General features: G+C 40.9%; 1 protein-coding gene across 6 annotated transcripts in view; it reads left to right on the top strand.

Moving 5' to 3' along the window:
- The window catches only part of USP34 (ubiquitin specific peptidase 34), a 310,790-nt gene that overhangs the window by 75,960 nt on the left and 210,604 nt on the right, over nt 1–24,226 (top strand). For 5 of the 6 annotated variants that reach the window (XM_039529334.1, XM_039529332.1, XM_039529338.1 and 2 more), the window contains exons 9-15: nt 13,806–13,887; nt 13,980–14,072; nt 19,694–19,819; nt 20,237–20,366; nt 21,025–21,060; nt 21,469–21,599; nt 22,228–22,850. In XM_039529334.1, the coding sequence (XP_039385268.1) occupies nt 13,806–13,887; nt 13,980–14,072; nt 19,694–19,819; nt 20,237–20,366; nt 21,025–21,060; nt 21,469–21,599; nt 22,228–22,850 (1,221 nt within the window). The remainder of the gene's footprint in view (nt 1–13,805; nt 13,888–13,979; nt 14,073–19,693; nt 19,820–20,236; nt 20,367–21,024; nt 21,061–21,468; nt 21,600–22,227; nt 22,851–24,226) is intronic. The other variant, XM_039529335.1, reaches the window with a different exon arrangement.

Here is a 24,226-nt window from a genome sequence, read left to right as displayed (position 1 = left end):
ATGTTATTTACTTCCTCTCAGGGCCAGGGGAGGGTCGCCTCTCCCCATCTGTGTGGCCCTTGATAGCATGCTGTGCGGTCATGCAGCTTGGAACTTAGCTTCTGATCCTAGATCATATACCTAGAGATAATAATCTCACAATTGTCTCTTCCTATAGTTAAGTTGCCTTTAGTGGCAGGGCCGGCTCCAGGCACCAGCCCAGCAAGCAGGTGCTTGGGGCGGCCAAGGGGAAGGGGCAGCACGTCGTGGTCTTTGGCGGCAATTCAGCGGCAAGTCCCTCGGTCCCTCTCGGAGGGAAGGACCTGCCACCGAATTGCTGCCAAAGAAGAGAGCAGCGCGGTGGAGCTGCCGCTGATCGCGATCGCATCTTTCCTCCCCTTGCCCCCCCCCCCCCCGCCACCCCTTGGAGCAGCAAAAACCCTGGAGCCGGCCCTGTTTAGTGGCTATTTCAGCTTTTCAGCGTCGTATTCAAGGAACTGTCTCATCTATGACAGCATGTGAAATCCAAGCTTTCCTAGTAGGCCCTCCTGTTGTACTTTTCACAAACAACATGTAGTGAATGATACATTTTTGAGTTTCATCTGAACATTCTTTCCCCCCAAGTCTCATAGAATGCCTATGGAAGCTAGACTGTACAAATTAGATGTCAGAAGAGCTTTGATTTATTACTTGGACAAAATGAAGCTCTTTTGAAATTTATCTGATTTATTTGTGTTCTTCTGGGAGAAGTCAAAAGGGAGAGCAGTTTCTGTTCTGTTCAGTTTCTGTTCAAAATGGATAAAACTCTTTGATCCAAACATGTTGTGAGTAGAGTTCCGTGACATTTAAGGAGTTAGCCGCTTTCACAGTAGCCACAGTATTTAATCAAGACTTTTTAAAATGGTTCCAGTTAGTGAAAGTCAAGCTCTTTGTGTTTAAGTCTTTGCTGTTCATCTGCCATCCCAAATGCTAAATCCTAAAAACACTGCTGATATGCCTTATTCTTCCCAAGTTCTGTTGTTGTAAGCATGTCATTTGTAGAATACCATAGTTTGTACAGTTATTTGTGTATTAGAGGGAGAATAATTCTCCAGAATCATTACCAAAAGGGTCCTGTGGCACCTTACAGACTAACAGACGTATTGGAGCATGAGCTTTTGTGGGTGAATACCCACTTCGTCGGATGCATGTCATGACGAAGTGGGTATTCACTCACGAAAGTTCATGCTCCAATACGTTTGTTAGTCTGTAAGGTGCCACAGGACTCTTCGCTGCTTTTGCAGATCCAGACTAACACGGCTACACCTCTGATACTTTACCAAAAGGGGTAATGTTTTGCATTAAGTCCCTGGTCACCCTTATTTTTTGTTTAATGTTTGTTTGTTTGTTTGTTTGTAGTGTGTGATCTAAGTGTCCCTAACTCATACTTTTGACTTATTAGCATGAAGTGGTAAAAGCTGAAGAAATATTTTTTTAAGATGTTACATGTGAATTTGTACTGGAAATTGAGCTATTTTATTAATCTTGCCTGAACTGTAATGATATTACATAATCATAGAATGCCTCTAGATTTGTAAAGCATTGTAGAAGAAATAAAATACCAATTATTGGTACACACCTCCTTGCAGTTTAGCTAAAAATTAGATTAAAAATAAACCTTTTCGATCTAACTTTGAAAATAGAATGAGAGTCAGAGTAGAGAAATAGTCTGGAAGAGAGTTCTAGGATTAAGAGGTATTCTAGTGATAATCATAATACTTTAACATTTATATAGTGCTTTAAGTTTTCAAGATATTTTACAAATATTAGCGACATGCAACATCCTGAGGAAAGAAGTGATAAATGTCCTCCAGTTATCTGAAGTGTATTGGTGTCCCCCAACAACTTTATATAATCAGAATTGCACTGTCAGATTTCAACAGCTAGAAACAAAAGAGAACTGTAGAAGAAAATATGTGTATCAAAAATACAGTATTACAATTTTGCATTAACTTTTATTTGTGCTCAATGGAATGATCTCATGTTTAGAGTGTCTGGTTGATAAAAGTTGTCTGGTAACAGTATTTTGAAACATGGTAATAGGTATAATGGATAAAGTGAATTTGTTCAGTTTATGTTAAGGACTATCATTGCAACATTTTTTTCTACGTTAAATTCAAGACAGTGGTCATTTGAAACTGGGAAAGAATGATAAGATGTCTTCTAGTTGAATATCAGACAATCATTTTGGAGAGAATGAGAATTAAATTTGTATAATTTCCAGACAAAAGTGAAACTTTGGGCCCTTTGTCTGGAAGAAAATTCCTGCAGATAGTGAATAAATAGTGAAAAGCAGTGGACTGATGTGAATCCTGGGGAACTCCTATACCATGATCGAAGGCAGAATGAGTCAATGGCAAACTTACTCCTTGTACTTACAAAATAAATAAATATACACACAAAAGAAACCCAGAATAGGACAGTTGTCATGATAATTAGGCACTTACTTCAGACCTTTCACTGTGTTTTCATTTATTATATATTTATAGGCTATTCTGTGATGCTTATCTGTGAAGCATCTGAGAACCTCACATTCATTTAATGAACTAATCTTCCATAAAACACCATAAAGTGGGAAGTGTTGTTATCCTCATTTGACAAATGTTATATTTAGGGAGAGTTTGTTTACACTAGGACTGTAGCAAATGGAGAGAAATTCAGTTTATGTGCTACAGACAATGACTTTTCTCTGGTACTTATCAGTGTAACCCCACTCAGATTAATGGAATTAAATCATGAAGGAGTTAAATCTAAATCAGGGTTTACATTTACATTTTAATAAATTGTGTTCATTTAATGTGGAAACAAAGATTAAATTTATTAGTCTACATTTATGTGAGCATGTCCTTTAACCTTGTTTAATAGAGTGGACCACAGTTTTGCTAACTAGATACTTACTAATCAACAACACCTGAAAGATCATGAGGCAGTAGGGATAGCAATTACCTCAAATGAGTAAAGAAAAAAATAAAATATCTGGAAAAAGATATCTTCTTAAACTTAATAGATTAAAAATGTTTATGACTTGAAAAATTCTTGTATAACAAGTACTTGTTAAACTGAATCAAGGCATTGATGGTTTTACCTTTTTGTGTCAATGAAATATTTGGAAAGGCCTATCAGCTGATTATATAGCTGGTGAAAGCACAGGATCAGTGTACAAACTGTGGCTCATGCCTGTAATTGTGAGGACTCCCAAAAATATGAAGAGAACCTTGTATGTAAAGTATTCTATGCGAATTCCCAAAAAATGAATCCTTGTCTGTGGATTTTTTCTAATAATTTGAAATAAAAGTACCCCATTTCATGTGTATCCAATGTAATATAAACATTGCAAAAGGATTTATACTTAGTAGATTAAAAATGTTTATGAATTGAAAAATTCTTGTATAACAAGTACTTGTTAAACTGAATCAAGGAGGGGATGGGCATAGTCAGTCTTTCTGGCCGCTTTGCTTCCTAATTTTTTAAATATTACTACAAATAAACTTAAGTTCAACTTTGAAACAGTACAGGTCACTGATAAAGAAAGTCAGTAGCTAATACAGAAAAGAGCTGAAGTACCAAATATGGTTATCAATTTTAATTTTAAATAGTATTATATTCAGATAATCTTTTGAGAAGTTTATCCAATGACCTCGCTATACATTAAGTGGTAGGGGCTGATGTCTGGCTTGTTGGAAATGGTGTGTAAGGGCTGTTTAAGGGCTAGGGAGCCAGAGAATGACTTTCTGCTGCAGCTGCTGAACAGGTCAGCGTGGGGATACTGATTCCCCCCCTCCCCCCAACAGGTGACTGGGGCGGGGAGACTATATGTAGGTCCATGCCAGTGCAGGAAAAGCCCTTTTTTTACCTGGGCCAGGTGGAGCAGTACCCACCACCCCACCTCTGGAAGTAGTTAAATACTGAGTTTTGTCAGGATCTGCTGTGGGTGTTGTGATAGTTGCTCCTTTCTCGGGTGGTTGTGGGAGCTGGGAAAGAATTTTCTTCTTATTGCCAGATTGGCCAAGATGAAGTGGGGTTTTTCGCCTTCCCCCAGTGGGTTCAGAGGGGCTTAATTGGAGTGAACAGGATATGCGACTTAGGCCTGATGTTGCAACTCATTATGTAAATTTGGGGCAGGTGTCCAGTGCAGCTATTCCATAGGATAGGAATACAATGATCAGATAAAATGGATTGGTAAAGGATTTAAAGGAATTATTCTTTAAAGGAGTGGAAATAGAGGGGGTTCGGGGCTCCTATGACTGGTATGGTAGGAAGCCAATCCCCCCCTTCCTTTATAGTCCCGCATTAACCCTCATTTGAGTGGGGGGATGGTGAGGTCCCGGCAGTGGCTTGCCTGGGAACCAGGATGGGTAAGGGCTGATGTAAATGTCCTGGGTATATATTGAAATTGATTATGGAAATACCTGCACTGCATACTTTTATCACCTGGGTACACAACTAAAGTTGTGGCCTAATTAAACTACATCCAGTGTCTCCTGTCCTCCTCCTAGCTTAGCCAGACAATCATTCTTCTCTTAGGATTTACAGAAATCCTCTGTTTTCTTGGATTACAGAAGAGGGAGAACTGAATAGATGACATTTATTATAGACCTGTTTTTCTCCTTAGCACCAGATGCTCTTAACTCTGTTATTGGGATCTTTACCTCTTAGTTGTAACCTCACTCCTCTTCAAAACACACAGCTAGAATCACATTTATATGCTTCATATTTCCAGGTATTAATGTTTTGATCTTGTAACATGCTTAGCACCCTTAACTCTCATAGAAGTCAGTTAGTGTTGAAGGTGCTCAACGCTTTGCAGGAGCTACCCTAAGAGACCACTAAAATTGCTTTCTTCAGGAATTCCTTCCATATCTCTCTAACAAAATTTAGTGGTAGTACAGTCAGAGTAAATCATAACACAACATAACATAAGAATGGCCATACTGGGTCAGACCAAAGGTCCATCCAGCCCAGTATCCTGTCTAACGACAGTGGCCAATGCCAGGTGCCCCGGAGGGAGTGAACCTAACAGGTAATGATCAAGTGATCTCTCTCCTGCCACCCATCTCCACCCTCTGACAAACAGAGGCTAGGGGCACCATTCCTTACCCATCCTGGCTAATAGCCGTTAATGGACTTAACCTCCATGAATTTATCTAGTTCTCTTTTAAACCCTGTTATAGTCCTAGCCTTCACAACCTCCTCAGGCAAGGAGTTCCACAGGTTGACTGTGCACTGTGTGAAGAACTTTTTTATTTGTTTTAAACCTGCTGCCCATTAATTTCATTTGGTGGCCCCTAATTCTTATATTATGGGGACACGTAAATAACTTTTCCTTATTCACTTTCTCCACATCACTCATGATTTTATATACCTCTATCATATCCCCCCTTAGTCTCCTCTTTCCCAAGCTGAAAAGTCCTAGCCTCTTTAATCTCTCCTCATATGAGACCTGTTCCAAACCCCTGATCATTTTAGTTGCCCTTCTCTGAACCTTTTCTAATACTAGTATATCTTTTTTGAGATGAGACCACATCTGTATGCAGTATTCAAGATTCTTGAGATTCTTAGCAAATTGACAAGAGTTCCTTGAACACTAAGGAATTATGAAATATGGATATTCTGGGACCATTGGGTAAGATGTACAGTGTATTTCCATACCCCTCAGATATTTATTATTTTGTAATTTATCCTGACTTGCAGACATGTTATCATACACGTATTTAGAAAAAAGTTTGGGAGGCTGGTATCTATAAATACTTGAGACATGGAACACAATAGTTCTTCTAGGCTGCAAAAGACATTGTCTTTGCCAGTGCCCTCAACCCCTCGTCCAGATGTGATTGTCTCCAGGGGGAAGCCAGCACTGGGGGGACCCATACCATGGTCCCCTTTGGTGTAGCATCGCTCCCCGGCACTGCGGTGGTTGGCGTTGAAGTGACAATACCCAGGAATGCGCTTCCGACCTGCCCAGACCGACTGGAGTTCCTGACACCATTTGCAGGACTCTTGGTACCAGTCCCCTGTGGGATGGCGCTGGTTGTCCAGTGGTCAGCACAGGTGGATGGTGCACCCAGAACGGCAGCAGTCTCTGGTTAGGAGACATCGCTCCTCAGGGCACAGGACCCCAGTTGAGCCACTATGCGGCTGTTCCCCACAAAGGCAATGCCTGGAAGGGGCAAGAAGGGTCACGTGCCCCTCCCCAGATGCCTCTGGGGGGGGCACATTTAGAAGGGAACCACAGCAGCGGCAGCTCCTCCAGCGGGGCTATAGTGCTTCCACACAGCTGCGACGCTGCATCTCCTTTCTCCTGTCTGGGGTCTGAACAGCCCCACTGGAGGACAGGGCTGGGGACTGGGGGTAGTATAGTCACGCCAAAGGAGCTGCTGGCGTGGGGCCTGCTGGCGGCCCCACATTCTGCTCCTTTTGCCACTGCAGTTCCTTGCTGATAACCGTCGCTGATCCGCCGAGCTCTGCCACCGGCCCCAAGCAGATGCCAGGACCTCAAGCTTCAGTACCATCCCCCTTCCCTGCCATGAGCGTCATGGAAGCAGGCAGGAAGAGTACTCTGAGGCCTCATCGGCATTGCAGTGGTCCCCAAGACAACACCATTCCTCCTCCTCCTTCGAGGTACTGGGTCCCTTGGGCCAGATGTGTCTGATCAAGCCTTGGGGGGTTCCCCAGTGCCACTGGCCCGTGCCTGGCCCCAAGTCCAATGGCCTACCCCATGGCAGTTCTGGAACCCATGTGGGTTTCCACAGGCACCAGGGGCCCTCATGCAATGCTCTGTATCAAAGACATCAGAGAGGAGGTCGACCACTGTTTCTTGACCAGCCCCAGATTCAGATGCAGGGTCTGAGTGAGGTGCCTGCAAGCCTTCTCCAGCTGCAGTGAAGGTCACCCAACCAGAGGAGGCGGTGCCAACCCCTGCTCCTGCCTTTGCCTTCTTATCGTCCTCGTCTGACAAGGCAGTGGTGGGACCATCACAGATGGTGCCAAAAGACAACGCCAGGGCACATCGGGAGCTGCTGAAGAGGGTGGCAGTGAGCCTGGGGTTACAGGCAGAAGAGTTGGCGGAACCCTCTGACGTTTGTTTGACATCTTGGCCACAGTGGCCCCTTCCAAGGTGGCACTCCCTGTGCATGAAGGGCTGGGAAAGCTTGTAAAAACTTTATGGCAAACCCCATTCTCTCTCCTGCCCATCTCTAAGAGGGCAGAAAGGAAGTATTACATCCCCGCTAAGGGGTTCAAATATTTATATCCTCCCTCATCCCTAAACTGCCTTGTGGTCTCAATGGACAATGAAAGTTAGAGGTAAGGGCAACGAGGCCCAACTCCCAAAAATAAGGAAGGGAAGAGGCTCAACTTATTTGGGAGAAAGGTTTATTCATCTGTCAGCCTCCAGCTCCGAGGGGCAAACCATGTCAATGTCCAGATTTGTGGATTTGTTGCCTGAGACGTCCAAGATAGAGTTCCTTGCCATTCTTGAGGAAGGGAAAACCGTGGCAAGGGCCTCCCTCCAGGCTGCCTCTGATGCGGTGGACTCGGCCGCAAGGTCCATGGTCACGGCTGATGTCACGGCATCGTGGCTGATGTCCTCCAGGCTGGCAACAGAGGCTCAGAGCTCAGATTGGATAATATTGTAAAAACAGAAAATTTTTGAGAAGCCTTTTGATTTAAGAATCACCTTACCAGTATTGTAAACTTGATTAATTCTTTACCAGACATTAATCAGCCAAGAATTTATATGAAACGCACAGCAAATAGTGTAGAAATTCTTAATGACGCCCTGAGATTATGCATTTCCAGACCAAGAAGGTGTCTATCTAACCCAGTCTCAAGCTCCCACACATTGTCCCCACAACACCAGGATTGAAATAAATAGAGAGGTCTCTTTCTCATCTAAGGAATTGAATACTCTGAGGTCTCAGGGCCCTGTGAAATCTGGAGCCATTTCAAAAGGATTTGGAATTACTCATTAATGAGGTGTCTATGTTGTTGGATCTGATTCAGCATGAGCAAGGATATCAGGCAACAGCTAAAAAAACCCTGTAGACAAAATTGTATCCCAAGTTGATACTTAAAAAAAAGAAGTTACATTTATGTTACCCAGAAAAAAATTGGACATATTTCCCAGTGCACTTTTATTTGGAGAACATTGTACATGAGTTCTGAATGCATCTTGATAACAAGCTAATTCTTAAATTTATCTACAAATGATAAAGTTTGCAAAAGAATCTAAGACTTGGGGAGCAGTACCAGGGAATACTCAGTAATAATCTCCCGTGTCAGAAATACTTCCATTGTCCTTGACAACACAGTGGTCTTATGCAATATTTGTGATTGGAACCTGGAGTCTGATTTTAATAGGGAAGTGGGAAGGGAAGGCTGTGAACTGGTCACTAAGTCTAATTTAACCATGCTGCAGACTGGCATTTCTGGGAAAAGTACACCATAAAGCTGATCTCTTCCTTGACACAGGAGAAAGCAGAAACTGCTAATGTTAGTTTCAGTTTTTCTCTCTGATGCATCCTTGCTCTTTTCCCACAAATCTGTTTCTCCTTATTCAGCGTCATAATGAACAGAATGCTTGGTGCTGGTCACACGGTCTAATAGCCATTTCATGTAAAAGTTAATGTGTTTCAGAGGAGATACTCTGGGCAAGATTTTCCAGAATAAAGCTGACCAGAAAGCCTCTTTACTGGAAAATAAAAACCAGTATTCTACCTTACACAGGGATCAGATTTATTTTTGTCACTCACAAGTAAATCCAGTGTCAGATTGGATGTCAGTCAATGTTTTCGTTCAGGGCTTCCAGAGCTCAGTCTGACAACTGAGCCCACCAAGAAAACAAAGGATTTTTGCCTTTTGAAGAACAAATTCACCCTTTCACCATAATAATCCACAACCTATCAGAACAAAAAAATAAGTTGCTGATTACAGATGGAAACCTTTGGCGGGATACTTCATAGAATTTGAAGGAACTCTTCCATAGGAAACTTTTTGTCCTTGTTTGTCCTTCAGAGCAACCAAAATACAAAACATGATTCTTGACAGTCTAGCACAGGGGTGGGCAAACTTTTTGGCCTGAGGGCCACATTGGGGTTACAAAACTGTATGGCAGGCTGGTTAGGGAAGGCTGTGCCTCCCCAAACTGCCTGGCCCCCGCCCCCTATCCAACCCTTCCCACTTCCTGCCCCCTGGCTGCCCCCCTCAAAAGCCCCAACCCATCCAGCCCCCTCCACTCCTTATCCCCTACCCGCCCCCTCCTGGGACCCCCCACCCCTAACCCCCTCTTGGACCCCACCCCCATCCAGCCCCTGCTCCCAGTCCCCTGACTGCTCTGACCCTTATCCACACCCCAACCCCCTGACAGGCCCCCCAGGACCCCATGCCTGTCCAACCCCCCATTCCCCATCCCCATACCCCTATCCACACCCCTGCCCCACCCCCAGAACCTCCACCCCATCCAACCGCCCCCTGTCCTCTGACTACCCCCAGAGACCCCACCGCCCCTTATCCACCTCCAGAGCCCCCTTATCATGCTGCTCAGAACAGCATGTCTGGCAGCCACGCCGCCTGGCAGGAGCCCGCAACCCCGCTTCCCAGAGCACTGCCCGTGCCGTGGCATGGCTGTGGGGGCGGGGGGACAACAGGGGAGGGGTCGGGGGTGAGCCTCCCCGGCCAGGAGCTCAAGGGCTGGGCAGGATGGTCCTGTGGGCCAGATCTGGCCAGTGGGCAGGGGCGGCTCCAGGCCCCAGCACGCCAAGCACGTGCTTGGGGCGGCATGCTGCGGGGGGCGCTCTGCCGGTCGCGGGGAGGGCGGCAGGCGGCTCCGGTGGACCTCCCGCAGATAGAATCAGGTCCCGCTGGTCCCGCGGCTTTACCGGAGCCACCTGCCGCCCTCCCGGCGACCGGCAGAGCGCCCCCCGCGGCATGCCGCCCTGCTTGGGGCGGCGAAATGTCTAGAGCCGCCCCTGCCAGTGGGCCGTAGTTTGCCCTATCTCTGGACTAGCACCTCATGGACATTCAGCCAATAGGCTAATGTCTTAATTAGAAAAAATTCAAGCAGTCTGTTCTTTTGTCTTAGTTGCATATAGTAAGTCCAGCAATGTTTGTCTAGTGCTGATTCTAAAGCATGGTGGATTGATTTAAATTAAAGCAATTTAAATTACCAGTTTTAATAATTATTTAAAACACCAAGCAGGAAACCTTGATTTAAATAATCAGTTTTAACCTTGTTTTGCATTTGTACTTTAGTTGTTTTCCTAAAGAGAAGTTGATTCTCATTGGTTGGTAATCATTAAAATATGTTAATTTGCAGTGATATGTAGCCTTTAAATGAAATATGATGCCTCTTTTTTGCTAACTGGGATACAGTATGCGGATATTCATTTATTTAAGCAGTTATATAGCTTAACATATATTTATTCAGATTCTTAATATTTACATTTTTTATGTTAGAAAAAAGTGAATGATGTATTTCTTACTTATTAGATTCATTTTTCACTTGTGATTTATTTCAGGCTTTATTTGTAAGGAAAATTAAATTAAAAATGCACAGAATAAGTATTTCAAATTTTGTTAGGTAAATAAAACTACCTTAAATGTTCTGAATACATAAGAAAAAAATTATCAAAACATTTTTTGCATAAATCAGCTGACGATTTATTAAGTAAAGTGTTATCTGTACTGGAACTGACTGTTTCTGGTCATCGTTGTCCTTCAAGTTTTTAAACTAGTAGATCTCATCCTCTCATATTAAGCTTTTATTCATACATTGGAGGAGGAAAACAAGCTTTCTTGCGTTTTCAACTCCCAGTTAGTTTCTTAACTTTGAATGATTTAGGCATTGAACTGAACTAGTTGAATAAACTGAAATGAAGAAAATATTTTTTCTGAACCTTCAGAAGAGGCTACTGTTGTGAAAAGCTGGGTTAGCGGCACAGCAAACTCTGGTTCCACATACTGGACCAGAATGAGGGAGGGATAGCTCAGGGGTTTGAGCATTGGCCTGTTAAACCCAGGGTTGTGAGTTCAATCCTTGAGAGGGCCACTTAGAGATCAGGGGCAAAAATCTGTCTGGGGATTAGTCCTGCTTTAAGTAGGGGGTTGGACTAGATGACCTCCTGAGGTCCCTTCCAACCCTGATATTCTATGAACTAAGTGGCCAGTGGGTTAGCATTTGACTTTCATTAAAATTTCAGCAGCAAACATACACTGCTTAATATTATTTTTATTTAATGTAATAAATTTAATGTAATGTAATAGATTATAGTACATTTATAGGTTGTTATAATTTCAAATTTAATTTTAAATAGGCTTATTTTTAAAAATAAGCATGTATTTAATTAAAAAAATCCTATTTAAATAAAATAACCCATTTTTTATTTGAAAAAAAGATAAATTTTTATCCAACTTGTTCTAAGGAGGATAAATGTTTAAAAATTGAGATTCTGAGCAGCAATTTAGCATTAATGGGACCTGATGATTTCTTTTGTGACTATTTATTTAAGACATATCTTAATGTGGAATTCCATCAAAGATTTCTTGGTACAGCTCTTTATTGGTACTCATGTACTCTTTATGCTTTTATCAGTTCCCAGGATTTACTGAAAGTTACTTTATTTATTTATTGTCCCTGCATCAGTGACATATCTATATTTGCCCCTACTTTAAAGACTGGCTAGTAGGTGCTCCTTTGAGATGACATCTTGCTACAAGAGACTGGGCTGAGAGGAAAATTAATTACTTGATAGCTTCACAACAATTAAAACATTTGCGCACTCTTCATGATCTACAACAGAGATCTCTTGCAGCTCAGATCAAGTCCCACCACCTGTTTCTCAAGGAGTAAAATCATACAGCCAGTGGAAGTTATTTCATTGATAATAGAGTTGATGCCTTTGGTCAAATCCTGAGCTGTGTGAACAATGGAACTATGATCATTTACATGAGTACCTGAGGGTACTTGGATAGGAGTGTGGTCAGGAGGCTTTGAAAGTACAGCTTTTGTTAGAAATTGATCAGTGAGAACGGCGCTTGAGCAGTGGATGTTTTTTCCTTTGGTGGATGGGGACTGTCATTTGTGCCTTACTGTCCTCTCTAGACTCCAAAGTTTTTTTTGAAAAGCAAACCTGGAGGAAGCAGGTCAGATCTTGGTTGCATGAAACTGCCCCAGCCAATCTTGATATTTAAAACTGTTTAGTTTCTCATCCCTATCCTAGCAGTTTCAGATATCTTGTCACATTGATCCTCCACAGTGCCTGAGGGCCCTGTTTTATGGAAAGAGTACTAGCTGATTAGGGTTGCCAACTTTCTACTCACACAAAACTGAACGCTATTGCCCTGCCCCCCGCCCCACCCCTCCTCTGAGGCCCCGCCTCCCACTCATTCCATCCCCCCTCCCTCTGTCGCTTGCTTTCCCCACCCTCAGTCACTTGCTCATTTTCACCAGGCTGGGTCAGGGGGATGGAGTGAGGGTTCCGGCAGGGCATGTGGGCTCCGGGGTAGGACCAGAAATGAGGAGTTCAGAGTGCAGGAGGGGGCTCAAGGCTGAAACAGTGGGTTGGGATGTGAGAGGGGATGAGGGCTCTGGGGTGGTGCCAGGGATGAGGGGTTTGGGGTGCAGGAGGGAGCTCCGGGTTGGGGCTGAGGGTTTCGGAGTGTGGGAGGGGGCTCTGGGATGGGGCAGGGGGTTGAGGTGCAGGGGTGTCTGAGGGCTCTGGCTGGGGGGTGCAGACTTTAGGTTGGGGCTGGGGATGAAGGGATCGAGGTGCACTGGGCTGGGGCTGAGTGGTTTGGAGGGCAGATGGGGGCTCTGGGCTGGAGCAGGGTGTTGGAGTGTGGGGGGTTGTGAGAGCTCTGGCTGGGGCATTGAGCACTCATAACAAATAAGTTTTGGTGGTGAAGGTCTGTTGAGGCTTATCATTAGTGACTGGGTTTTTCAGAATAATTAGGGAATTGACAACCAGTGCTAGGAAATTAAGCTTTACTTACAGGCTCAGCTCCATGCTGTGCGGACTCTGCCTCTCTCCGTTTTGAGCCTGTGGACTCTTGTTTCCTTACTCTGGGTGATCATCAGAACTGGAGATGCTGAGGCTGTAGTAGTGGCCATGAGTGCCTTTCACTCAGATTCCTGTAGCCCACCCTGAGCACAACCCTTTTACCTGGGTTGTGTGCAGGGAACAGGATTTTACCCCAACAGCACATCAACTACAGTCTGTGCTCTGAACACCAAAATTGTCACACATTGATCCTGATGCCAAAATCTTGGCAAACAAATTGGTCCATCTGCTTGTGTGGGAGGAACAAGGATATATGTGTTCGTTTCCAGACTCAGGGGGAACTCAGTTTTTAGTTAGGAAAATTCAATCCCGTTATCTCGGTCTGTTTGACAGTTTATTTTTTTGATTGGCTGTTGGCAGAGATCCATTCTGTTATGGATGAAACTAAAATGTGATTTTGAAAGTGTCTAAATACCGTGCATGTGTAATTAACTAGGTGCATTGTCATGTAAATAACATGACTTTTTAAAAACTGTGTGAATTGCTATGTCAGCAAGTTTTGATAAGGGAAAGTTTAAAAATTGCTCCCCTAGAAAAGTAATTTATATAACTCCTACTTTTGAAAATACTTGTCAATACCAGCTGAACACATTTCAGATTCAAAAATAGTTTTCTTATAATTGTGAATATACAAATAAAATTGAGTAAAAGAACACTGTCTTAGGGAAATGATTTAATATGCAATATAGACAAAGAATTTATATATATATCAATACTCTTTTTCATATGTAGGTCCATTGCAAAAGAGCTTGCAGACTGGCTTATCAGCAACAATGTGGTTGAGCATATTTTTGGACCAAATTTACATATTGAGGTTTGTGTAAAATAATTTGATTTTTGCTGTATTTATGGAGGAGTAATTCTTTGTTCTGTTAAATCTATCCTAAATATGTTCTCTCTTTGCAGATCATCAAACAGTGCCAAGTGATTCTCAATTTTCTTGCAGCTGAAGGGCGACTTAGTACTCAGCACATAGACTGCATTTGGGCAGCAGCGCAGGTATATAAAATATTTATATTTGTGAGAAGGAAATAAAATAGCCAGTTGAATTCCATTTGGTCTTAGATTCACAAAGCAATGTTTCTTACTCTTTCCTGTTTGTCATTTACCATACTGGTACAGGATATGCCATGCAGTTATCTCCACAACTTGAGTAAGATGTGCAGATTTTTCTATACTGCATCTACACTAGCAAATTTTGCACCTCTAATTTGCTACAGGCACAGCTCCGTCAGTGATAGCAGTGATGGAAGCTGTAGGGTGCGGCTCATGCATTTTTACTGCTGTGTTGTCTAGTGAAACTGTCCGAGTCCTTTGTGCACAATAATTTACCACTGATAGTGCTACTCTGGAAAACTGTGGCTGTGATATTTACTACTGTAAAAGCAAACCCTAAAATTTGAAGTTGTAGAAAACAATGAGATGTAGTATTGAATTTTCCCTTGGCTATATTGAGAACAAACTATTTATCAAGGTTTTCGTTCAGAAAGATAGACCATATTTGCTGACTTGTTTGAATTATTGTTTACTATGATGTTTTCAGTAATTCAGTAATTAAAAACAAATCTTTTTTTGTTTGAGATTTGAGCAATGCAGACATTTGTGTATTCTGATACGAACACACACACACACAATGTGCAAGGAAAAAAACCTCAGTGAAATGCAGAGAAATGAATAAAGATTCAGATATATTTGATTACAAGCAAAAAAAGTATGACTTGGGAGTGCTTTTAAATTTATTATAATTTTGGGCTATAATAAATTTTTTCTATTTTCAAGAATATTTTTCATTTGTTTTATTCTGACACCAGAATAGATATATTAAAACCTATGTGTATATTTTTATACTTTATTAGTTTCCATAGAAATGGGCACTGATAGCTTCTTGTGTTATTAGTTACTGTAAGTTGGTTTTGAATGAAAGCTGCAATTAGATTGTCTGAAGAAGGTTGCTAGTGCTTTCTTTATCAAACATTTCCCAATGTCACTCCTCAAAATGTATTTTAAAATGCCATTTCTTAAAACAGTCTTAATGAAAATTAAGGCCTATATTTGTTTAATTAATAACACATTTCTGCAGTTTGAAATACCAGTTTCTTTTTCTTCATAGCTGATAATGGGTGCGGATCTTTGGCAGACCGTGTTAATTAAATGTAGAGAGTCCATACCATCTCTCTGTAGTTATCTCCTGATTTCTTTCTCCCATTTTCCTTCCTTATACACCTGTTTTCCTTTTCTCGCTACACAGACTTTTGGGCAAGCACTCCAGTTCCATAGTACTGTTGGAATCCTGGTTTTAGACATGAGTGTTGTTGCTGTTGTGCTTCTCAAGGCTCTTTTATATTCATACAGCTTCATGGAGGTAGCAAGGAAGATAAACTGCTATTTTTAACTTTAAAAAAAATCTCTTAGCAGAGCAGCACTATTCCAAAGAGCTTAAAAGGGACAAGAAATGATGTTTTATCTTTATTACTGCTTCCCCATATAATAGTTAAATCAGTGTCAAAGGGCCTGACCCATGGATAGTAGCAGAAACACATTGGCGTTAGAGTTTAAGGCTACAGAACTCTGGGAATTGTGCTGCTTGTTCAAAAAGTAGAGATCGAAGGAAGACTAAGATGGAGAGGGAATGACCGAATCCTGGGACTGCGGAAAGGAGATCTAGGCTGAAAGCATCATTCGTATTTAATTAATGTACTAAGCCAAAGAACTTCTCCACTTTCAAGAGTAACATTATCAATGCTGCAGCTTCACTACCTAGATTAGAAGAGAGCTGAAAGATCTATTTAAAACTTAGCATGTTATTTTTGATATAATTTTTAAGTTATAGCCTACTTTCATTGTTGCTTTCATGTACAGTAACCACATCAGTATCAGTAGGTCTCATCCATTGGCAGAAGTTTAAGCTGCAGCTGTTAATTAGCTCTTAAGTCTGCATTTTTTGCCTTTTGTGTGTTTAATTTCCCAGGCATAAAGTTGCATTAATGTATTTTTCATAGAATTGCATTGTGTGTATTCTGTTAAGTAGGGAAATAAAGATGGAAAAAGCCCTCTGAACTGTTGAAATAGGGATTGGAAATAGAAACTTTTTTCAAGTTTAAATTTGGTGTTTGTTATCAGTGTTCACTAAATATAAAGGAAACTTCCCTTAACAGTAGTATATTCCAGATATGAGACTTAATTCTTTCTTTGCTTCTTGCTCAAAAAGATTCAGTTTTTGCTATAAGAACCTAGCAGGTCTAAACTGCTGCTCTGAAAAGAGTTTAGAACAGGGTTTCTCCACCTGTGGGTCGGGATGCAAAATTCAGTCACCAGAATGTTTCAAAGGATTGTGTGGCAGCTCCTGTCCCACGGGGATGTCTGGGTTCGCCTCCCTGCTCCAGGGACTGAGCAATACAACCTCTTGGGGTTCCCGCACCACTCTGGTTTGGCCCTGCCGTCATGATAATGAGAGTCCTGGTAGGCCAAATTTAAGTGAGAGGTACTGCAACCCCATGAGCTGGGTCACAACTCCACTCTCACAAATTTGGTCCAGTCAGGAGCATGGGGCCAAACCTGAGTGGTGCTGCAACTCCGAAGGTTGCAATGCCTGGAATGGAGAGCCAAACCCAGCCAGCCTCACAGCACAAGAGCTTCAGGAGCTGCCACTGTGGAGTGAGTACCAGGCAGGATCCAACTGAAAACTACCTCCAGACTATTTACAGGGTCATGACAGGCCATAAACATTTACAGATGGGTCCTGAACCCAAAAAGGTTGAGAGTCATTGGTTTAGAAGATTAGCATTTCCCACCTGTATTCTGCTTAGACAGAGCATTGGAAAGAGGAAGAAGACACACAATATCACTTGGACTGTGCAGCTATTTAGACTATTGAAACAAAAATGTTCCTAAATTTGGAAGATGCAACTTTTGCTTTTGGAATGTGACAGGGCGGGAGTCTCCCCTGCGGCACCTCCTGCTGGTGTCTTGGGAATTAGCTCGTTTCCAGCCTTGGAGTGCCCTCTGCATGCCAGTTTCCCGCTTCTGCTTGGCCCCCATGTCTCTCCCTGGACTCCAGTGCCCCATTATCTGGTGTGCTGCCCCCTAGCCATACACTCCTCAGTATCAGGGTCTCCCCTCCTCGGAGAACCCTCACCCCCTATCCCCACCTGGCCTCAGTCATAGGCTACTGCCAGTCACCAACTAGCCCCCGTTCCCTGGGGCAGACTGCAGTATAAGCTACTCATCACTGGCAAGGAGGGTTTGGACCTGCTGCCTTTCTCTGCAACCCAGTACCTCTATGGGGCCTTGGACAAGGCCCTGCAGCCTGGGGAGTTGCCTGCCTGGAGCTCCCCAGCCCCTCTGGCCTTTCTCCAGCCCTGCCTTACTCTAGGTACCCTGAGCTTCCCAGTAGCCAGACCCCTCTCTCTCTCTCTGAAAGCAGAGAGAGACTGTGTGTCTGCTCCTGGCTTCCCTGGCTTTTATAGGGCCAGCTGAGGCCTGACTGGGGCATGGCCCAGCTGCGGCTGCTTCCCAATCTGCCTATTAGCTGCTTTCCCTGCCACAGCCGTCTCCCAGGGCTGTTTTAAGCCCTTCAGGGCAGGAGTGGGATAACCACCCTCCTACATGGAACAAGAAATTTTAGAACTGGAACAGTTAGTAAGTACATCTTTGAATAGTCAAGCAACTTTTGGATCTAGCCAAACAATTTTGAAATGGAGATTTCAACAACAATTGGATGATGGTGGTAAGAAGATAAAGACAAAAAGGGTCAGAAGGCACCTGTTAAAGATCTGTTTCATTATTAACTAAGGTCCTGATCCTGCAATCACATAAGAACATGCATAATTTTATACATATGAGTAGTTCCATTGGCATCAGTGTGACTACAGGTCTGTCTCATCTTAGGCGCATTTAACGTACGCAATTTCAGCTTTACGCGGTCGACAAAACCAAGAAAAAAACAAAAAAAAAATAAAAAAAATTACAATTTAAATACTGTTTCTGTAGTGCGGGCGATTCTGCCCGCCATTACACTCAATGTAATGTTGACTATACGCAATTTTCGCTTTACGCGCTGACTGCGGAACGTAACCCCAGCGTAAGATGAAACAGACCTGTATTCATGTGAATTAAGTTATGTATATGTTTAAGTGATTGCAGGATTGGGGCACAAAGTTGAAAAGGAGTGCATATCGATTTGATACTAGCTTTTGTCAAGGACAAATGGTTTTTTAACTATTCTTTCAATTTCAGTCATGTACATGTTAGAAATCTCATACAATAAAAGACGCAAACTAATTTCAGTTAGGTGCTGATGAGAAAAATGTCTATCTTATTCAATGTATCTGAAAATAGTGAAATTATGTCTCTTAAGGGAAAACTGGATCCTACTCTTATTTTGATACCTTTATTTATTTGATGGCTGTAATTATTTTTTTTTAGAAAAGCAATAATTTTATAAAAATGGCATTAGAGAAGTTGAGAGTTAAGGCATCTCTTGTCCCTCCTTCTTCAGCCTCTAAATTGTGACATAAATCTCTCTTTCTTAAATTGTACATCTTGACTTTTACTCTCCTAGGATGAAATTCACCCTTGTGTAGATACTTTGCACCATTTTATTCCCACTTGACCCCTATACAGACCAGTGACTGCCCCCCACTCATTTTTCTCTTGTAGGCTGATGGTAAAATGAAAGTCATTTTTTTTAAATGATATATTTTTGAAGTACATACTTGCTAACCTAAATCCAGAGCCTATTATACTATTGTGTATTTTATTTATTGAGTATTTGATCCATACAAAAATATATTAATCCTTCAACGCAAAGGTGAAAGTTGGGAGCATATTCATGCAGCACTTTGAAGTCAACTTTCCATTGTTTTGCCTTGAGCACTGTCATTTTCTGGTGCAGTAGGAGGTTCCATTGAAAAAGTCAGTCACTACTATTTCTGTAGTAATTAAAAACAGTTTTGATAAATTCTATTTTATAGTTTGTCTTAATTTGTAGTGTCTTCATTTGCGTTCACCACTGTTAATATCAAATGTAAATACAGGTCTGTCTCATCTTACGCTGGGGTTACATTCCGCAGTCAGCGTGTAAAGCGAAAATCACGTATACTCAAAATTACATTGAGTGTAATGATGGGCGGAATCGCCCGCACTACAGAAACAGTATTTAAATTGTTATTTTTTTCTTTTTTTGTTTGTTTTTTTCTTGGTTTTGCCGACCGCGTAAAGCTGAAATCGCGCATGTTAAATGCGCCTAAGATGCGACAGACCTGTACTCTTTTGTCCCTCAGGAATTTATACACAAAACTTCATTGATTGAATTTATAGTTAAATCAAAAATTCAGAATAAGTTCTAAACAATTGTCTTTAATCTCCCCAAAACTCTTATAACCTTAAAACTAAGCAGGAGTTCATTGATTTTGTATGTCATCTTACCAAAATTCACGTGCTTGTTAATGAGAAGCTAGGTTAAAAAAAAATATGACGGTTTGATACTGCTCAGAATAGTTTTTGAATGATAAAGTTGCCTGAGAGTTTTTATGTGAAGAAGCTTTTTAATGAAGACAATTTTATGAATGTTTGGAAATTTATTTTCCTCTCTCTTATGTCTTTTTGTTTGTATTTTGTAGCTGAAACATTGTAGTCGCTATATACATGATCTGTTTCCTTCATTAATCAAGAACTTGGACCCTGTTCCGCTTAGACATCTTCTTAATCTAGTCTCAACTCTTCATCCAAGTGCTCATACTGAACAGGTAAAAACAAAAAAAACCTGAAGTACAATAGTACATGTTTTAACTTCTTCAATGTCATTTGTGACAAGAAAAAGAAAATATATATGATACTGACTCATTGGACAATTAAAGTCTGGTTCTCTTCATAATTCTTATAATATAGGAATACGCAATAATGTACTGAATAGGATTTTTGTGATTAATCTTAAATTAGCCTTTCTGGCTTTTAAATTTTGATATACATTTAGAAGTTGATAACATTCCTTATGTTTAATATTGGACATTTCTCCATTTTGTATAACAAAGCATTCGCTTGTTTTCATGAGTTATTTACTTTCATGTTCCATTGTATTGGAGTGCAGAAGAAGCAACAAGTGTATCTTTTGCATTGAAAACCAATTGCTTTTTCATTGTACTATAATCTGGTTTTGTTTATAGACCTTATATTTGGCATCAATGCTTATAAAAGCACTGTGGAATAATGCACTAGCAGCTAAGGCCCAGTTATCAAAACAGAGTTCATTTGCATCTTTACTCAGTACTAATCTACCCATGGGAAATAAGAAAGGTGAGTATATATTTTGCAGTGTAATGTTTATGTATTGTTCCAAAGTAGATATGACAGTTTAGTCTTTGATTTTTAATCAATCAGTGCTAACTGGTAATTTTGAACCATAAGCTCATGTAGTAGACACCATATGAAAGTAAAATTTGAAAATGTGGCTTGCTGTATCATTGAGGCAGACTTTTCAAGTCAAGGATAATAAAGAAGATTACAAACAGATTACTCCTGTCCCCACCCATATCCTGTAAGGAGACATTGAAGTTTCATGAACATCTTTGAAAACCTTTCCATTCATAAACAATTCTGCATATGCATCCTACATTCTATTCTATTCTGTTTCAAAGATTTCCATGGAGCACCTGCTGACTGCACCTATTCTGTTGAAGGTTTACAGCTGTAGTTCATTCTTTTATTTTCTAAATCTTTACCTGATTTTTCACTTAATTTTCATTCCTTGACATTATATACTGATCCTCTTTTCTTAGGCTTCTTTGTGTAGGCACTCATGGACAGCCACTTTGGAAGGTGGTGTGGACCTATTTTATTGTAGGTTTCCTTCATTTGCCACTGTTAATTATATACTATAAGCAACTGATATGCAGAACCCAAAGAAGCTCAGTCACTTAGAATGTTTCCCTCCTGTTTTTTCCTTTCCCTTCAGAGGAAGAAGAGCTCAGAAGGGCAGCCCCATCGCCTTGTAAGTTGAGTACTAGAAATACTCTGCAACCTCAGTTATAATATTTTGATAGCATGAATGCCATCTAGAGCAATAGGCTTTGTATAGCAGAGATGAGTTTGTGCAATTTTTAAAGTATATTTTAATGAGAAGTCAGCCGAAAATTCTTTTTTGTGTAGAAGCTGACAAATTGATATCTCTGTCACATTATAAAAGTAACATTGGAACTTGTGATTTGCAGCAAAGTGGTGACTACCTTTCAAAAATATTGTGTTTAAATGAGTCCAGCTTACGTTTTGAGTTACATCCCCTGTTGAGATGCTGTCAGGAATATGGTGATGAGATCAAGGAGACTAGGTAGATATGTATAATACTGTTAATGTATAGGCTAGTGAAAATAACATAACTGGGAACATGCTTTTAAAATAGGGTCACCTGCAGCTAGTCCTCAAAGTAGTGACAACAGTGACACCCATCAGAGTGGAGGCAGTGACATTGAAATGGAGGAGCAGATAATCAACAGAAACAAACATGTGCAACAACGACTTTCAGATACAGAGGTACAACTACAGATGTTCTGTATTTAATTATTGATTTGCTATTAATCAGTTATGAGAATAATTTTTCTGAGACTTTAGGATAGTTTTAAGGGACAAACAGAAGTTCATGATATGCATGCATATATTCTTTTCTTACTCATGTCTGTGGAGGGAGGTCAGGAAACCTTGCTTCAAGTTACTACTCTGCCTGGATACCTGAGGCCAAGGCCAACGCCCAGTCTAGCCCTAAGTAAACAGACACAATAAAATAAAAGAGTACTGCATCATAAAATATTTTAAAGTGAAACTCTACTTTAGTGTATTTGTATCATCTCTTACTTAGCAAATGACTGCATGAACTTGGGAATGAAATTTGATGCCACACTATATATGTGTGTAAAGTATGTGACCTATTATGAATAGGGTAATTTGATTTTTTTAATGTTTTGTGTACCTAAATCTTGGTCAAAACAAACCTTGTAGCACTGTGTCACAGCGAAAGAACTCCTGAAGAATGGATGAAAAACAGTAGATTCGATGTATATCCTTAGAATTAAAGAATTTTGGAATTTGTGTAATAAATATTTTATTAATGTTGAGATATATATACAATTTATTTTGGATGTAATCAGTTTTTTTAACATTGTAGGAGTCCATGCAAGGAAGTTCTGATGAGACAGCAAACAGTGGTGAGGATGGCAGCAGTGGTCCTGGTAGCAGCAGTGGCCACAGTGATGGATCCAGTAATGAGGCCAATTCCAGTCATGCAAGCCAGTCTGCAGGAAGTCCAGGGAGTGAGGTGCAGTCAGAAGATATTGCAGATATTGAAGCTCTCAAAGAAGATGATGAGGAAGAGGAGGAAGATAGGGGTCATAATCCTCAGAAAAACAGTAGGAGCACAGAGCTACTAAGCAGGAAGATAGAATCACAAGCAGGCATTTGTTTAGGAGATTCACAAGGGGCAGCAGATAGGAGTGGTGCAAGCAATGGGTCAGGAAAGGACCATGTTTTTAACACTGAGTCTGTGCCTCCAGTGGATAGTCGAATTAGAATGCTAGATGCCTGTTCACACACTGAAGATGCAGAACATGATATGACAGGGGAAATGAATCCGGCTCACATATCACAAGGGTCTCAGGATTCTTGTATAACACATACAGGGGACTTCCTTGGGGAAACCATTGGAAATGAATTATTTAACTGCCGGCAGTTTATTGGGCCACAGCATCACCACCACCACCACCACCACCACCACCACCACCATCATGATGGGTAGGTTGGTTATGCTTCTTTTAATTTCCTTTACAATAGCAATAAAAGTGATAGCTAAATGTACAGTTCAGACATGTTTTTATAGATGTGCCATGTTCCTGGATCATTCAGATACTTACTTTTTTAACACCCTACAAATAGTTGCACAACAATCTATTTTATTGTCTAATTAAAGACAAATTTTTTATACTGGATGAAGAGATGTGCTAGAAGAAAATACTAAGATTCTTCTGTTGGCAAATTTACATTGTTCAGCTAGTAACAACAACATGGTGACTTCGTCTTTCATTAATGAAGCCGAAGATTTGCTTTTTAGTTGTCTTTCTAATTTCCATAGTGATAAACTGTGTTGCCAGGTGGTTCATATCTGTGTTTATCTGTATATACGCACACAAGTATCTCTTCATGTAGATAAACTTAACTGACTCATGCTGTGTTGAATTGCTTCATTGCATACAAATTAGGGCTGTCAATTAATTGCAGTTAACTCATGCGATTAACTCAAAAAAATTAATCGTGATTAAAAAAATTAATTGCGATTAATTGCACTTGTAACAGTAGAATACCAGTTGAAATTTATTAAATATTTTTGGATGTATTTCTACATTTTCAGTATTGATTTCAGTTACAACACAGAATACAAAGTTCACAGTGCTCACTTTTTATTATTTTTATTACAAATATATGTACTCTAAAAATGATAAACAAAAGAAATAGTATTTTTCAATTCACTTCATACAAGTACTGAAGTGCAATCTCTTTATCGTGAAAGTGTAATTTACAAATGCAGATTTTTTTGGTTACATAACTGCACTCAAAAACAAAACAGTGTAAAACTCTAGCGCCTACAAGTCCACTTAGTCCTACTTCTTATTCTGCCAGTCGCTAAGACAAACAAGTTTGTTTACATTGATGGGAGATACTGCTGCCTGCTTCTTATTTACAATGACACCTGAAAGTGAGAACAGGCATTCTCATGGCACTGTTGTAGCTGGCGTTGCAAAGTATTTACATGCCAAATATGCTAAACATGCTTCGGTCACCATTCCAGAGGACATGCTTCCATGTTTATGATGCTCGTTAAAAAAATAATGCGTCAATTAAATTTGTGACTGTACTCCTTGGGGAGAGAATTGTATGTCTCCTGCTCTCTTTTACCCGCATTCTGCCATATATTTCATGTTATAGCAGTCTCGGATGATGACCCGGTACATGTTCGTTTTAAAAACACTTTCACAGCAGAATTGACAAACACAAAGAAGATTTCTAAAAATAGCAACAGCACTCAACCCAAGATTTAAGAATCTGAAGTGCCTTCCAAAATCTGAGAGGGACGAGGTGTGGACCATGCTTTTAAAAATCTTAAAAGAGCAACA

Source organism: Mauremys reevesii, linkage group 3 (assembly GCF_016161935.1).
Source record: "Mauremys reevesii isolate NIE-2019 linkage group 3, ASM1616193v1, whole genome shotgun sequence".
In the NCBI taxonomy this organism is placed as follows: Eukaryota; Metazoa; Chordata; order Testudines; family Geoemydidae; genus Mauremys; species Mauremys reevesii.
Note: the sequence above shows the minus strand (reverse complement) of the source record. Positions and strands in the feature narration are given on the sequence as shown.